This window comes from Pyrus communis, chromosome 17, assembly GCF_041283825.1.
Source record: "Pyrus communis isolate YQ-2024b chromosome 17, ASM4128382v1, whole genome shotgun sequence".
Classification (NCBI taxonomy): domain Eukaryota; kingdom Viridiplantae; phylum Streptophyta; class Magnoliopsida; order Rosales; family Rosaceae; genus Pyrus; species Pyrus communis.
Window position 1 is genome coordinate 17,901,250 of NC_142581.1, and position 18,501 is coordinate 17,919,750.

The 18,501-nt window shown below is 37.1% G+C and overlaps 1 protein-coding gene across 1 annotated transcript; it reads left to right on the top strand.

Annotated features, from left to right (window-relative positions):
* The first annotated feature begins 9,954 nt into the window (after nucleotides 1–9,954).
* On the top strand, nucleotides 9,955–11,923 carry LOC137707998 (dof zinc finger protein DOF3.1-like). The gene has a single exon (XM_068446958.2). It carries the CDS (start codon nucleotides 10,854–10,856, stop codon nucleotides 11,529–11,531), a length of 678 nt encoding a protein of 225 aa, XP_068303059.2. The 5' UTR covers nucleotides 9,955–10,853; the 3' UTR covers nucleotides 11,532–11,923.
* Nucleotides 11,924–18,501: the final 6,578 nt, after the last annotated feature.

Genomic DNA, 18,501 nt, shown 5'->3' on the forward strand with positions numbered 1-18,501 from the left:
TTAACTGAATCCGGATCCTCTTTGAATCCTCTTTGTGAGGATCCTGGGGATTTGTGAATCGTATATGTTTATCATACATCGTATGATCAGAAATCATTTTAATTTTTTTTTATTTAAAATTAAACACAAACAGTATCTGACAAAAACTGACTGTATGATGTACGATAAACAGACACGATTTACAGATCCTTGAGATCCTCACAAAGAAGATCTAAAGAGGATCTTATTGGCAATTAACCATGCTACCCTAACAAGAACAAAATGAGCATTGCCCATGTGTGATGCAGGACATGAAATAAGATCATCGGAAGATTCAATACATTTGGCTTTTGAAATTCAACCGATATACATGGAATACAAGGGTTCTGAAGTAATGAATTTTATGTAATAATTCAATCTTTATTTAATGTAATAAATATATGTTAGTGGGGTAGATTAAGTGGGGTTAATATTAATGAGTTCATTAACTCTAGTAATGATGCATGAACTATGATGCATGTATCAGTAATTATTAAGAGGGGGTTTAAGCATCTATAAATTCATGTATTTGTAAAGAAAAGGAGAGAAGTTGTTTGAATTATCATATTGATATTTGAGTTGTAAACTCGTTTTTATGTGTCTTTCTCTTTGTAAGAGTCTGTTGCTTTGTTCTTTCTAGTGTCTACGTTGTAGACTGGTACTAGAATCAAAGTTAATAGGGTTTTCAGGCCTCTTCTCGCACTAGGAGATAGTGGACCCTACCTATCCATTCTATCTGTAATTTTAATTCGTTTCTATCCGCTGCGCCCTGCATCAATGTGTCCACGATCTAATCATATCCCTCAATAGTAATTGATGCTTAGACAAACGGATTGAATAGGGAATTTGGTGTTGAACTTGGTTGACAACGAGTAATTTACGGTCATAACATTTCGCAATGTTTTCATTTCACTTATAATATAACTTATATATTTACTTATTTATATATCAATATTTTCGTTTACTTAATATAACATCTGTATTTTATCAAGATCACGGAATTGTGTGGCGGCAACCTTATTCAAAAGCTTTTGGTAGACAACAAGCAACAAATGGCAAATGCGGGCTTCAGACCAATGATCGGCCATAATGTCATTCCACTTTCACAGTCAAACTATGAGAGCCGTCGCTTTCTAGTTGCGCTTGTGGGACCAGATACTTAAACGACCCACAATGGTCGGCCAAAACGCGCAGCAAAGTCACAATTGAATTCGACATATACAAGTAGTTTTGTGTACCGTTTTCCTTGGTGAGCGGAAGCTTTCACAACTTCAACTTGTCTACTTACTAGGTGGGATTTGAATTGGAGGAACTCTGATCAAATCCGAATGTAATCTAAATTTTTGAGATAATTATGAGTTTAAGCAAATACAGATATACTTTCTTAATATGAATTAAACGTTAAGCAATGCTAGATGGAAGTGAAGTTATTATATATGCAATGCTAAAGGGATTTGTCATGGAATGTTGATAGATTTGGCTCATGTCATTTTAACTAACAAGGACTAGTCAACTGTAAATCGACTTGTTTTATTAATCCCGCAAATTACTTGTCATTGTCGGAATCGTTGATTACCTTTTCTGATCCACATATGAGCTATAAACTCAATCTTGATTAGGATCTCATTTAAAATTCAACATATTAGTGTTGACTCTAAAAATTACAAAGATCTACGTGGCACACATGTCAAGTAATTACAAGTTAATTATGTCCTTTTTGTGAATGCGAGTGTGCTAACTCGAAACCGAGCTCGGTCGGTCGAGTAGAATAGATTTGGTGGGGGTGTCAAATGCATTGCTGACTTCTGCACTTGATCGACTACAACCTAGGAAGGAGCATCTCTTGCCTTAGAGTTCTAGAACCTAAAGACAAAACTGCCTAATTCATTGCGAAGGTCAGGATTTCCCGCACTAGATTTGGCTTCCTCGACTATATTCATGAGAATATAAGTGTGCTGCATCGGTATCAGGCGGTAAGGGCAGGTGCTCAAAGGAGATGAGCGTTTTTATGGTGAACGTGATTCGTCCGTCTGAATGTCGAACTGCAAACTGTACCTGAGAGTAACCAATCATAGAACACTTCACTTCGCTGGGAAACTAATGAATTGACCTCTTTGGATGAAAGAATTAAAAATTCTTCGCCGGCCGAGACTTGGATAGATAATCAACCAACTAGAAGCAGTGTTGTTAATCCAAACTAAAAATGTTTCTAAATTGCTTGGTTCTATGGCTCCAGTGATGTTAATCAAATTGAAGATGTCACAAATTGTCAACAAAGTGTTGTTAATCCAAACCGAACGTGTGTTGATGAGGGGGTTATGATAGTATTTTTCTCAGGTAAGAAGGGTTTTACATACAACGAGGATTTTCGTATAAGTTTGAGTTGTTTGTTGAGTTAAATAGGGCTTTTCATATCGCATAACCTCTTTGATTTATAGCGATAGCCTTCATGATAAACAGGTCTATCAAGATAGAATCCTGATGAGACTGTGTTTTCTCGACATTTACTTGAATATGTCCTTTATAGCCAAGACTTCATATTCATCTAGTCTTGGCTTCTTTGATTCTTTTGAAATCCTCAGCCATGAACACTTGGCTTGAGAGTTTTGAAGAAATGTTCTTGCTCCTGGATTTGGATCCTCTCCTGAGCTAATGGAGAGGATCCTCATGACCAATCATCGTGGGCCATTGGATTTTTGTCCAACGGCTACAAACAAAGGGGTCCCTTTAAAGTTATAATAATTGTAGCCATTGGATAAAAATCCAACGACCCATAATGATTGGTCAGAAGGATCCTCTCCATTAGCTCAGGAGAGGATCCAAATCCCTTGCTTCTATCACATGTTGTACTCTCAGGTATCGTTTGGTATGCAGACGGGACGGGACGGAACGGAATGGGACGAGATAGGACGGAACGGAACGGAGCGGAGCGGGAGCAAAGATGCCCTCGGATGGAAACAAGGAGGAAGAAGAAGGAGACGGAGAGGTTATAATTTTGTGTTCCACGGATGTGGAACGAGTCGTTCCAGGGGGGTGAGGTGGAACAAAAATTCACCCAAAACTCGTCCCGTGGAACAGCTCATTCCACCCGTTTTAGGCGCACCAAACGTGGGATGGAACGCCTTGCCCCACTCTGTTCCGTCCCGTCCCACGTACCAAACGGTACCTCATGGAACCTTTCCATAATCAATCATCTCATGCACCACACTCCCCCAGAAAATTGAGCCATTGAAGATTCCCGTCTTGAAGCACTTACTCCAGAACCAACCGTCAGCTTTCAAATGGGATTGAAAATTGTAAAAATTGGCCCTGCTCACTCCATCAAGGATATTTTCATAATACTAAGCTCATAATCTATGTGGCACGCTCTAATTGAATGTGGTTACTTTATGTCCACAAACACGTTTTTAAATATTATAATTTTTTTATACATATTACTGACATTTCCTTAATTGGGTATTATTCGTGTTAAGATTAGGAGCGTGCGCGATTCGGTTTGGTGCGGTTTTGAGTAAAACCAAAACCAAAACCTTAAGTTTTTGCGGTTTGGTTCGGTGCGGTTTTGAGGTTAAAACCGAAATGAAACCAAACCATTTGATTCGGTTCGGTTTGGTTTTAAATAGTTTTGGTTTGGTTTCATTGTTTGAAAAAGCTATTATGGTTACCTACTTGTATATCATTTCATCCAAGTCAATAAAAATGTTTTGGTGTTTGAAAAAACTATTATGGTTACTTAATGCATTATGACATTACGAAAAATAAATTGTTCATCCAATTCAATAAAAAAAAGTTTCAATGGTTCAACTTACTTTGCGACTTATAAAAAATACTGGCACCAAAAATACTAAGTGAAAGTAATTGTAATTTACCACTAACCTCATTGTCCGGTTGAAAAGCAGCTCGCTGATGAACTGGTAGACCGATCCAAATTGAAGTATAGTCATGAGATTTATGATATCAAAGAATTGAATCTACAGGCTTTGAACCTTCCAATTTTAAAACTATGAAAATTTTGGAACTGGAGGTCCGAATAAAACTCAGGGATTTAATTTGTTATAGATGATTGGAAAGCAAATAAAAAAGAACACAATCAATTTACACAATGCAACAGAAAACTACTGCTAAAAATGGGAAGGGCAGAAGTCTTACTTTTTGGTTACTCGTAACGAAGCTCCTTGCTTGAAGTATGAGGAAGATGGATGCTGGTCTTACACTGTAACCAATGCCCCAGATTTTATTCAGATGATGCCATGAACTAAACTCAATGAAATAACAAATTAGAATTTAACATTTAATAAGGTTATGCGGTTTCGGTTTCAGTGCGGTTTTCAAAAGCTAAAACCGAAACCAAACTGTTTTCTACGTTGTGGTTCGGTTTCAAAACTGAAACTGTTTCAAAACCGCAAAACCAAACCGTTCGGTGAGTTTTGATTTGGTTCATATTTCGGTTTCAGTTTTAGCTTCCAAGTGCCCACCCCTAGTTAAGATTAACATAAACTTCTATAACTATAAATGTAACTAGCATTTGCCTACACATTTTGTGTGTATGAACACATTTTTTTTTTTAGAAAAATGGGAAGGAGAGAAGGAGAGATAATGTGGTGGTGGGGGGGGGGGGGGGGGGAGGGGGAAGTGGGAGGTTTTTGTTTTTGGTTTTTGGTTTTTATTTTTTAATTTTTTTAATTTTTTTTTTAATTTTAAGAGTTAATCTCAGTTTACTACCCTCAAGTTTCGTGGTTTTCAACATTTAGTTAATGTAGTTTTTTTTGTCCTAGAGTCATACCTAAAGTGTTAATTTTGGGACAGTCTTATACATCCGTTAGTCTGATTGTTAAGTCTCCCGTTAACTGGTGATGTGACACCCACGTGGACATTGACTGGGCACCACGTGTCAATATGGATCCCATGTTGATATTAAAAATTAAAAAAATTAAACATTAAACAATTAAAAACAACAATAAATTAAAAAAGAAAACAAAAAATGTGGGCGTCTTCTTCCTCAAGGCCCTCGACCCTCCCTCCCTTATCTCCTCTGCACCCACCTAACCCCTATCTCTTCTTCGACTTCCCGCACCAGTTCACGAATAACGGACACCACCGCCGCTGGTGACAGTGTCAGAATCTTTCAAAGAGGGGAATAGCTCATCCTGGCAGAGGAGAGGATTTAGAAGGCTAAGTATGGACTGTGACAACTCATAAACCTCTTGCATGGCTCAGATCTGGGTAAGTTCGAGCTCAATAGGCTCGAGAATGAAGTCGTAGATGCGAATGCGGCTCAATCCGTTGCTTTTCTCCAGATTTGCAGTCAGTTTTCTCGAGATTTGCTGTCAAATCTGGTAAGTGGGGCACGCTCTTTCGAGCTCAAGGGGTCATCGAAGAGGATGAGGGTTGGGTGGGTAAAGTCGAAGAGGGAGGGGGAAAGATGGATGTGCAGAGGTTGGGTGGGTGCAGAAGAGAAAAATGAGGGAGAAGGGTGGGAGGGTCGGGGGCTTTGACGAAGAAGACGCCCACCTTTTTCTTTTTTATTATTATTATTTATTATTTTTATTAATTTATTAATATTTTTAATTTTTTAAAGTTTATTTATAAAAATAATGTCTACGTGGACCCTTTAATGATATGTGGCGCCCAGTCATTGTCCACATGGGTGTCACATCATCAGTTAACTAGAGACTTAACAACCAGACTAACAGATGTATGAGACTGTCCCAAAATTAACACTTTAGGTATGATTTTGGGACAAAAAGAAAAACTTCATATACTAAATGTTGAAAACCATGAAACTTGGTGGTAGTAAACTAAGATTGACCCTAATTTTAAATATTGGAGATATTTTAACATCACATATAGGTGAGACTTCAATAAAAAACAGTAAAATTTGGACCTATTAAATTACATAATTACGTATCTTTTTTTTTTTTTTATGTAATAAAAGACTAAATAGTCTTTTCACCTTATTTTTATTGACAAAAAATATTTTATTAATATGATTTGAGATACGTGATTAACTTGAAATTTTACCATAATATCATTTCACTTCATATGTAAGTATGTTCTTTACCTCTACTATTTTTGCGGTTCATCAATTCTAATTTCTAAGTTTCTAATTATTTGATTTTTATATCTGAGTTTTAATTAAAGGGGTGTGATATCCACACATCTCATTTTACTTCTGTCACATCCCGGCCCGGGCGGACTACTTCCCGAGCCCGTTCCACCACCGTAGCACAATATTGTCCGCTTTGGGTCCCGACCACGCCCTCACGGTTTTGTTTCTGGGAACTCACACGAGAACTTCTCGATGGGTCACCCATCCTGGGAATGCTCTCGTGCGCTACTCGCTTAACTTCGGAGTTCCCATGGAACCCGAAGCCAGTGAGTTCCCAAAAGGCCTCGTGCTAGGTAGGGATGGGAATATACATTTAAGGATCACTCCCCTAGGCAATGTGGGATGTCACAATCCACCCCCCTTAGGGGCCCGACGTCCTCGTTCGCACACCACGACCAGGGTTAGGCTCTGATACCAAATTGTCACATCCCGCCCCAGGCGGACCACTTCCTGAGCCATCTCCACCACCGTAGCACGATATTGTCCGCTTTGGGCCCCGACCACGCCCTCACGGTTTTGTTTCTGGGAACTCACATGAGAACTTTCTGATGGGTCACCCATCATGGGAATGCTCTCGTGTGCTACTCGCTTAACTTCGGAGTTCCCATGGAACCCGAAGCCAGTGAGCTCCTAAAAGGCCTCGTGCTAGGTAGGGATGGGAATATACATTTAAGGATCACTCCCCTGGGTAATGTGGGATGTCACAATAGAGGGGAGTGATCCTTAAATGTATATTCTCATCCCTACCCAGTGCGAGGCCTTTTGGGAGCTCATTGGCTTCGGGTTCCGTAAGAACTCCGAAGTTAAGCGAGAAGAGGGTTAGAACAATCTCATGATGGGTGACCCACTGGGAAGTTGCTCGTGAGTTCCCAAAAACAAAAACCGTGAGGGAATGGTAAGCCCAAAGCGGACAATATCGTGCTACGGTGGTGGAGTGGGCCGGGGAAGTGATCCGTCCCGGCCCGGGATGTGACAATTTGGTATCAGAGCCTAACCCTGGTCGTGGTGTGCCAACGAGGACGTCGGACCCCTAAAGGGGGGTGGATTGTAACATCCCACATCACCCAGGGGAGTGATCCTTAAATGTATATTCTCATCCCTACCTAGAGCGAGGCCTTTTGGGAGCTCATTGGCTTCAGGTTCCATAGGAACTCCGAAGTTAAGCGAGAAGAGGGCTAGAGCAATCTCATGATGGGTTACCCACTGGGAAGTTGCTCGTGAGTTCCCAAAAACAAAAACCGTGAGGGCATGGTCGGGGCCCAAAGCGGACAATATCGTGCTACGGTGGTGGAGTGGGCCTGGGAAGTGGTCCGCCCTGGGCCGGGATGTGACAACTTCTCACACATCCTAATAATTTCGGTCGTTGGATCAGATGAATTGAAAAAGATCAACAGACATAAATTATCAAGAAATGTGTGAGAAGTAAAATAAGATATGTGGATATCAGATACCTAATTAAATTTCTTTCCTAAAAACGGGAGTGAGTCGCCTACTATAGGGCTAGGGCAAAGATATCTCACTAGGATTTGATCCCATCGACAGTCAACACATGGACCGTCACGATGCTGCCACTACAAGAATTGGCGGCAAAGATTTGATGATAAACTGGCAATGATCCCCTCTCACCACTGCTTCCTCGCTTTGTTTGCACGCAAGCTTTTTTCAAGGCTTGGCGGCTTAGCCTCATCAACTCGGCTTGGCCTAATGCTCTAATTACAAGCATAACTATATAACTAATCTCTTGTTCTCAAGCTATGTTGGCAATGGCATGGTTATTCGTTCTGGATTGTGCTATCCATACATTATTTTTTACCTCTCATACAGTTCTTTTAGTTTTCGATTGTCAGATCGAATGAGTTGAAAAAAAATAATGGACAAAAATTAATAAGAGTTTGTGGGAGGTGGAATGAACGTGTGGATAACACCACCCAGTTGTTCTACATTTTACACTAGTGATATTATTGAACAAAAAAAATTTAAAGCTAATGCTAAAAAGATCAAATTTCTAATCAAATTTTGTAAACTAAATACTGTGGATGTTAATAATTGGATTATTACTTAAGTTTTGATTAACATACTTATTTTCTATTTGTGACATATCATTTGATTTAAAAATTTAACATCCCTAGCATTTTCCAAAAATTAAACTGCAAACACTTTCAATTATGACATTATCTCACATAAATAAGTAATTATTTGAATTATGACATGAATTTAATCACGAGAATGGTAAGGAGACTTTCAAAGTGGGACTCTCCACTACCTCATGTTTTTTATATAATTTTGTATAATGTTGGCATCAGATTTGTGGAAAAAACATAAAATGGTGAAGAATCTGTGAACAGTCTTATTTTTAAGAAAGCTTCCTTAACATTTACCTTTTAGGCTTTTTAGTTAAAATGGTTCATGAGATTTGCATAACACATAACTTTGGTCACTGAGATTTAAAATCAATAGAAGTGATCCCTAAGATTGTCCACCATCCATTATTTATCGTTAAAAAAACTCTATTAAGTTGAGGGTATAACACATAACTTTGGTCCCTAAAATTTGCATAACACATAACTTTGGTCCCTGAGATTGTCCACCATCCATCATTTTGGTATTTCCATTAAAAAGCTCAGGGAGCACTTAACGGAGTTTTTTTAATGGAATGACCAAAATAATGGATGATGGACAATCTCAAGGACCATTTTGGCTAAAAAACCTACCTTTTATCATATGTGACAAATACAAACATCGTGGTCTTCACATTCCACAAATATAATAGGTTTATACAATTGATCAAGATATTAATTTACAATAACATAAAGTCTATGGCATATGATATGTTGTCAAACTCTATTCCACAAAACAACAAGACCCTTAAACTACATATTGGGATTTAATAACTTAATAAGGTATTAAATTAATTTTTTTACTAGATCATCCGTACATATTTTTGTGCTCTTAGGCAGTTGAACTTGTCCTATCCCCATACTCCCATGGACGATAATAATAATTAGAAAATAAAAGAAAGTGAATTTTTTGAAATGTCACATGAACTTATATATCTATTCTAATTTGTCATATGAATTAGATTTTTAAGCAATTTGACATATTAACTTTTCGAAATCATTAATTGTGATCATACCCTAAGTTTGTTAAGTTTTTTTAGCTAAAATAAATTGCACATGACTTGTGTTCATGGTTATTTCAATCATTTCAACACTCTACTCCTCTAATAAGTTGTCTTCGACAAAAACACTCTACTCCTCAATCAATACAAAAGGAATGGTTGATCTGGTATACGATGATCTAATGGTTTGCCTTTCAGAAAAAGGGAACGACCTGCACTTACTTCCTTGTTTTCGAAGTGAAGATGAATCAAAATATAGTTGCTGGGAACTCTCTAGTTTATGGTAAAATAATATGATATTCTTTATGTTTTTGCAAGTGACATAACTTATTTTTTGGATGAAAACTTTAACAGAGCTAGGCTGGGATGATAAATTAATAATTTCAAAAAATTAGTATGACAAATCGTTTAACTTTATTTTCATATGACAAATTGAAAAATGAGTATAAGTTCGTAAGACGTTTCAAAATTTCTGTCGTTAGAGAATATTAAGACTTTTGGGAATTTCATTTCAACTATAAATTTTTCTTTTTTTCTTTTGAAACCTAAATATTATTTTTTATGGTTAATCATTCCAGCTGCTTAATATATTCACATGTTTAAGGTTAATGAGAGCATTTTAATCATGGAGGTTGACTTTGGTTAACAAATATTTGCAATAAAGTATCTCCCTAAAATCATTGACAAAACAGAGTGTTGGGCTTATGCTCCCAAAGAATGAGAATAATTATTGACACCATTATTCTATTAGAAAAATAATTACTTTTTAATTAACTAAGTGATTGGTGGAAGATGTGGGGCTGTCCAGAAGGAAGAAGATTAGCTAAATCCAATCCAGTCTATGCCCACTGTGTGTGAGAGGAGAGAGGGAGCAGTGTCTTTGTCTCTCCTATTTGAGCTGATCGTCACTCCAACGCGGACACACAGACAGATAATCTCCATAAAAATATAAACAAAATGACCCAAATTTTCTCTCCCCTTCCTCCTTCTACTCCTCCATCTTTCACTCTTTGATTCAGACCCCATGAAAACATTTCCCAGCTGAAAGTTTTGAGCTTTTTCTGGATTCTGTGTAACAATTTCAAACATCCAATCTTGTAATTTAGTTTTTCTGGGTTTTCTGCTTTGGCTTTTGGGATGGTTTTTCTCACTCTCTTCTCTACATAGCATGAAAGTTCAAAGTTTTAGTAATTTTTGGATGATTTGAATGGAAGCTCATATCTAAGTCTAAAAACAATTCCACCTTTTTGTCTTCTTTTCAGATTTTTGCAGATTTCTCTGCCTTTTATTTTTCCTCTCTTAAAACGCCATTTCAGATCCCCAATAACCTTTTGGTTTTTCAGTTCCCACGATCCAATTTGGACTCAAAATCTCAACAAAACCCTCCAAATTCCACAAACCTTGGTTTTATATTTCGCCTCTTCTATTTCACACTTTCATCACAGAAAAGTGTTAAAATTTCAGTCTCTTTTGGTCTCATATCAGACTTCACGAATCGATTTCTGACCCAAGAACTCTGAATTCGCTTCTGAAAAACAAAACCCAGATCACCAAATCTTCCATATTTCCCGAACTTTGGTCAAAAATAGAAACTTGGGGTCTCACAAAATGCAGGACCCTGCAACTTTCCAACCCATGAAGCCCCAGTTTCCAGAGCAAGAGCAGCTGAAATGTCCGCGCTGCGAGTCCTCCAACACCAAGTTTTGCTACTACAACAACTACAACCTCTCGCAGCCGCGCCACTTCTGCAAGAACTGCAAGCGGTACTGGACCAAAGGCGGCGCTTTGAGAAATATCCCCGTCGGCGGCGGAAGCAGGAAAAACACGAAGAAGTCGTCGTCGTCAGCTTCGAAACGTTCCTCATCGACTTCCTCATCGTCACTGTCGAGCTCTTCAGCAGCAGCAGCTCAGAACCCGGATCCGCAGCCCGACCGGACCCGGGCCTACGGCTCAAAGGTCGATCAAGACAGCGGAGTGATGGACTTCTCAGGGAGCTTCAGCTCCCTCCTGACTTCAAATGGGCAATTCGGGTCGCTTCTGGAGGGTCTGAATCCAAATGGGTCGGGTCTGAAACTGATGCAAATGGGTGATTTTGGGGAGAATTTGGATGCTGCAGGTAATATGATGAATTCGGATCCGGGTCCGGGTTTGGAGGGCCAGAGCCATGGGAATCCAGAGAGCTATATGGGGTTGCAAAATGGTGATTCTTCAACGTCAAGCTGTTGGAATGGGGCCAATGGGTGGCCTGACCTTGCCATTTATACACCAGGTTCAAGTTTTCAGTAGATATATTAAATAGATGGTTATGCTTTTAATCTACTTTTCTTAATCATAAATTTGGTAATTGTGATGAAAAATGGAGCTGAATTATGACTCTAAACAAGCTTATTCGATAAGCTAAAAGCAGCTTCCAAAAGCTTATTATTTTCTGATGTTATAGAGGGTTTGAGGAAAAACACCACAGGCCCATCATGCCTTCAGCATTCTAATATGTAATGGTTTCTATTTTCTCTCTTTTTGTGTGTGTTTTCCGTCCGTATGTGGCCTTATAGCCTCTAAAATTATTGATTTTGCGGATTTTTCCGCTCGAGAGATCCTAGAAGGCTCCTCTTATTACAGGATGCATGACTTTCTTTTAACTGTTACTCTCATAATATTATGGTTGTATTTTTACAAAATCATACCATGTGCTAGTTGTAATGATTGTGCTTAGAGTTTGGTGCCTTCTTTGATCCGGTATGCATGTTCTGTGATGGTGTGACATTTATGTACTGTGTTTGTAAGTATGTGTGGCTTTTTCTAGATTGTGTTGAATGTTGGATTTAGACATTTTTGTTGCTTTTGGATATATAAGATAATTTGATATATCCACAAGGGATTTTGTTTGGATATATACATAGCAATATTTTCTTATACAAGCGACTTGGGGGAAGCAAGACATTAGGATTACTCGTTAATGATCAAGTTTGATGGATTTGTCCTCTGAAACAAGAAATTTTGTTCTGGGAAGGATAATATCAACCACTTGATGTCCATCCGATGCATCCACTAGGGTTATTTCGTAACCCCCACCGTCTTTCCTGTCGTATTATTTTACATACTATGATCATTATCAAAGAATGATTCTGGTTATCAAATGAATGAACAACTAGGAGGCTTAACACAAGATCTCTTGTATTCTCAACCACTTGAGCTAGAAGTTTGTTGTTGCACGCAAATTTTCATTGTATCACAAAGGGATCATGAAAAATACCTTTTTTGGTGAACATTTATTTGAAGAAAAATTAAAAGCATGATTACTTTTGGAGTTGGAGAAGATATGGGGAACCATAACTTCATTATGTAAATTGTATAATTTGTAATTTGTCTTTCATGGACAAGACAAAGTTCAACCTCCAACCTATTGGGATATTATTTCAAACTCCGAAGTCTCTGTCTCAGTCTCATTTCTTCACCACTTGGCAAGGACCACTTGTATTTATTTGTTTTCTTCTTATCCACAATTAAATTGAGCATATATTTGCCATTCAGTGCTATGGTTTAATAGTATTTATTTTTACTTGTAAATGAAAGGTCATAAGTTTGAATTTTGTGCATGACGAATTAGATACCAAATTAGATTATTCATTGTGTGCCTTAACCGAAGTTTCTTTCCTTTTAATAAAAAATATATCATTGTCCTAAAAAAAATAGAGCATATATTTATGAATTATTAGGTTGTAATTAGGTCAACACTTTTAACTCCCACCATTTGGGCACTTTTCCTTTTTATTTAGTTAATCCATCAAGAGAGTATTTTTATAGAGAATTGTTATTAGTACTTTAAAAATCTTATTCTACACTCCAACCTTTCTATATTGAAAAAGAAAAATACACTTGTGAGGAATGTAAAATGAGATTTTTGGAGTGCCAATAACACTTTCCTTTTTATATTTTCCAAACCAATTACTACATATTCCATAACTACAAAACACTTTAGTGGTAGAGTGATGAAACAAAATGAAGTATTAATAAGAAACATGTTACATGTGATCCAACTTTAGGTGTTGAACGAATCTCAACAATAATTAGTTCGATACTAATTTATTTTCTCGTCTTTTAGTGTAAATATATCGTCGTTGTAAAAACAAGATATGTGATATTATTGTCGTTGGCACGTAAACGACATTGGCTCAAATCAATCATTCCAACTAGGTTCAATTTTCATCAGTTCTCCTTCCTCTAATAACCTTGCTCTAATAATTAATTATTTAATTTAATAAAGCTATTGCTCAATTAGAAAAAATAATATTATTAAGAGAAGAGTGGCTTGTCAGCCTCTTTTTAGACCAACTCCAATGGTGGGCTAAAAACTAAATTACCCTCTAAAATTTTCCTCCAAACTCATTCCAACCCAAGGGGAAATTTTGGGTTAAATGCTAAATGCTAAGCCAATGCCAAATTCCCCCCAAAATTTAGCCCAGAAATCGGAGTGGACTCCACCCAATATTTATCGGAATTTAAATTTTTTTAGATTAAAATGTTCATAAAATTAATTTACTATAGTCTACATATTTATTTTTTTAAAAAATTTAATTTAACAAAAAAAAATAGCCTAAGTTCATTATTTAATAATCCCAGGCTAAAATTTTAGATTAGAACGGTTGGAGCAGAAAAACTGTTTTTAGGCTAAAAGCTAAATTTTCCGGGTTAAAAAATTTAGCTTTTAGCCCAACCATTGGAGATGGTCTTATGAGAATACCATTTATTTCCCCATTTTCATTTGTTACTTTATAGTAAAACAAAATATACAAATAAAAGATTACGAATGGAGAGTCAAATTGAAATTTGAGAGTGAATAAAGTGGAGGTATAAGTTTAGGGATTACTGTGAAGGGTGAAGCTATTTATACACTCATTTTTACTTCATATACATCTTTTCAAATTTCGACCGTTGAATTGAAAAATGGTTTGAAGACAACCAAGATAAGAACGAGCATGGCTAAGGCGCTTTTGGCTTGCCATGTCATACATTTCAGTTTAATTTTCAAACCTTATTAATGCCTAAACTCTCCTACTTACAAATAAAAATGAATATCATTGTATCGTAGTGCTAAGGTGTTTTAGGCTTGCAATGCCATGCAACGTGGATTAATTTTCAAACCTTATTAATGCTATATGCTAGATCAAATAATTCAAGCATTAAATGGCACGGTTAGCCGAATTCCATTTGAATTGGTAAGTTGTGGGATTCAATTCAATCCTTGCGTGTTTAACAATTTTCCCTTATATTACCAAACAGAGGGTCTGGTGTACCTAACTCAAATGAAGGAACGCGTTTTCTAAGGTGCGGATCGCTGTTTGCAGATCATATGTGAGAATCAAATATAAGGCGTTGGATTTCATCTGAACGGCTGACAAATTAGACAAAACGAACTTGGAGTGAAACCGTTCACAATAAAACTGAGCTCATTAGTGGAACCGGACCCTATTTTTTCTCGCAATGGATTTGGAATTTGATTTTTCCTGCAAGAAGTAGGATTCTGTCGCCTCTTGTTCCCATCCCTTTCTTTCACCGTCTCTCACACATTATTCCTTGTCTTATTGCTTCTAAAAAAATTAATATAAGAACCAGAACTGTTCAAGTAGAAGGAAAGAGAATAAGAAAGAGATTAGGAAAGAAAATCCTCCTTCCACCCAGTCAAATTTTCTTGTCAAATTCTTCGATCGTCACTTTTTCCCAGACCCAACCTGTCAAAATTTTCATCTTTTCCCCAGCATACCCACCCCATCGAGTCTTGCATGCATCGTCGCATACGACCACCACCGTCCGCATCGGCAAGCTGCTGCAACGTCCCCCTTCATCGTGCCCTCGAGATTGTCTGACACAGTGAAACTGTTGACGTGGCCCACTTATTAAACGGATGGTCAAATTTTCACCCAATAATAAAGTTTTAATGTTCAAAACCCAACCCAACCGGGCTCACTAAAATGCCCAACCCAAAGATTGAGGGAGGCGGATTGTCTGCCTTTATGTTTGGATGCCTTTCTCATTTCTTTTTTATTTGTGCGGTTACGGTTAAATCACGTCAATATTTTATATTCCTATTGTTTTTTGTCTTATTATCTCTATAAAAAATTAATATAAAATGTTAACGTGATTTAATTGTGACCGCACAAAATAAGAAGAAACGAAAAGAGCACCAAACAGAAAGGCAAACAATCTGCCTCCAATAAGTCTACATTTTACGATTTCTTTGCCGAGTGCCAACGAACGAAGGTGGGAATAAAAGTAGGAAACGAAGACTTTGCTTCCTTTTCCTTTGAATGTAGTCAATGTCAAGGAAGTTGCATGTGCTACAATATACATGCATACATACATACATACATACATACATACATATATATATATTGCATTAGCATCTATCTAATCTGTTCATTACTATTCACATACTTGTATCTTATCTGCATTTCTTAATCGTCGGTCCTCAGTTCTTCTTTCTTCCAGCCAAACAGTAAGACGTGGTCCAAACATTAAGTCCCAGGAGAGGCATGAGCGGAGCGCATGAGCGGGGGAAGAGTCTAGACATACGAGGAAGGTGAATCTTTTTAAGTCTTGCATATAGTATACTTGTTTTGTGCATATCATGAGTAGATTATTTAGATCTAGTTCAATGGCCAGCACTAGCTCTAGATCCACCTTAGGAACTATACCTGACATTGTCAATGAAGAACAAAAACTGGATTTTCAAACAGACGAAAGTATTGATTTTTCCGACTGGAACATTCCAAAAGTTTCAACCCAAAATATTTACAAGAAAAAATGGTCTTTGACCTCTTTTAAATCCGAACATCACGTCAAAACAGTTGAGAAGGGTTATGCTCTTAGCAAAGAACATGAGACTTGTCAATTATTTTCTCCAGAACAAATCAAAGCGCATCGTAAAAATGGTCATAACTATCTTCATATTGGTTTAGTTCAAATCGCAGTTAAACCGTTAACACGAAAAGGTCTTAACACTTCCATCCTTTTATGTTTACGCGACGCTCGATTTACTAATTTCAACGATAGTATACTAGGAATGATCGAATCTAGTCTTTACAACGGACCTATCCATTTTGATTGCTTTCCCGATCTCACAATAAGTCTTTCAGATCCACATGTTTTAAAAGCTCTTACTCTTAATATCAAAACCTCCGGGTACCAAGTCCAGGAAGGAACACAACCTTTGGCACTTATTTTTAGAATTTATTACAAAGTCACTGGTACAAACATGAATTTTCAAGCTTTAAACAAAAGTCCTCGCGACCACACTCTTTTAATCCAAACAACCCAAGAAAGCGCAAACATAAGAGTTCCAAGAACCATTAGGTGGTCAGACATCAGTCTCCCTTCGGATTGGTGTTTAATTAATGAAAGTAAGCCGGTTTCCGTCCAAAACAGCCTCGTTAATCTCGACAACATTGAACAATATTTTGACGGCACAGTTAAAATCAATTTTGATCGTCCAGCAAGAAAATCTTGTGAATCAGTTTTGTCACACAAATCTTTTGCTCCTAGCAGACAATCTTTTTCTGGATCCACGTCAACCGATAGACTGGGTCGAGATCAAGATTTGATCAAATCGTTAGTAAACAAAAAGTTAAAAGAGCAGGAAGCTGCACAACAAGATTTAGTCAATGATTTACTCAAATTAAAGTCTTTCGACACTTCTTCACAAGTTGCACATCCTGTTTATCATCCTTCAAACCAAGAAGAACCCACTTCTCCAACTCTTTCTGATTTTGAAACAACATCGGTGAATCACCAATTACTTGTTTTAAACAAACCACATAAAATACGATGGAGGAAGCTTAAAGCTGACATCGCTTCTGAGGAAAACATTCCCAGAAGAAATATTTTTAGAAAAAAGTATTGTGATGAAGAAAAGCTAGCCATATATGCCGAATGGAAAGCTTTTGTAGAACAATACCAATTTGAAATATCTTTCTTTGATTTTATTGAAAAACATTATGAAACAAAAAATAAAGTTACGGTTATTACCAAAGAAAATTGGGTTAAGGAAGACAAAACTTTGATTTCTTCTAGTCATCCTCCCAAAGAAACTATTTTGATTTCCACCGGTAATACCAACATTCCCGCAACTCCTTTCAAAATTCCAAAAGAAGATTCTGGTTTTAAACCTGTCATTGAACAGAATAATTTTACAAACCAAAGTCTTCATACTATTGGAAAACAGTTAGACAAAATTGAAACCAAAATCGACAAATTGTCTCAACCAAAATCTTCTCAAAAAGAAAAACCTTTAGTAAATTTTACTGATACTTCTTCAAGTTCCACTGCTTTAAAATCCATGACTACTTTACAAAAAATTGATCATATGCTCACTGAGCTCAAAAAAGAGAAAGTTGTGAGTGTTTTGCAAAACAATGATGTTTCTGTCGAAGAAGAAAGCACATCTGATCCAGATTCTTCTCAGGACACGAAAACTAGTTCTGCTATTCAAAATATTGAAAATGCTTTTCACAACATTGATCTTCAACCAACTCTTGATTTAAAACGTATTCGTACTCATCCGGTCAACCCTACTTGTGTCACAAAAAACTGGTATCCCAGGCCAACTCCTCCTGACCTTCAATTTGAAGAACGAAATATTCAAAATCAATTTTCAGTTTCAGCCGACAAACTTTATGAGTGGAACATAGATGGCTTATCCGAACAAGAACTTTTGAACAAACTTCAACACATGTCCATGGTTGCTAATAGCTACATTTCAAATCACAATTTTACACAAACACAAATCGTTGATCTTCTCGTTACTGGTTTCACTGGAATGCTTCATTCTTGGTGGGAGAAACACTTAACTTCTCAGTCCAGAGATGAAATGCGCTTTGCGGTCAAAAAAGATGAGGAAGGATTTCCCATTTTTGACGAAACGATAGGACAGGGAATACCCGACAGAGTAAATACTTTACTTTATACGATTATAGAACACTTTATAGGAACACCCAGCAACGTTACTACGCGTATTCACGACCAACTGAGTAATTTAAGGTGTCCAACCTTAAGTGATTTCAGATGGTATAAAGATGTTTTCATATCCAGAGTTATGCTTCGGGAAGATAGTAATCAACCTTTTTGGAAAGAAAAATTTATCAATGGTTTACCAAATCTTTTTGCTCACAAAATTCGAAATGGTTTAGTAAATGAAGAAGGTGTCATACCTTATCATACCCTTACATATGGTAACATAGTTAATGTTATTCAAAATGAAGGA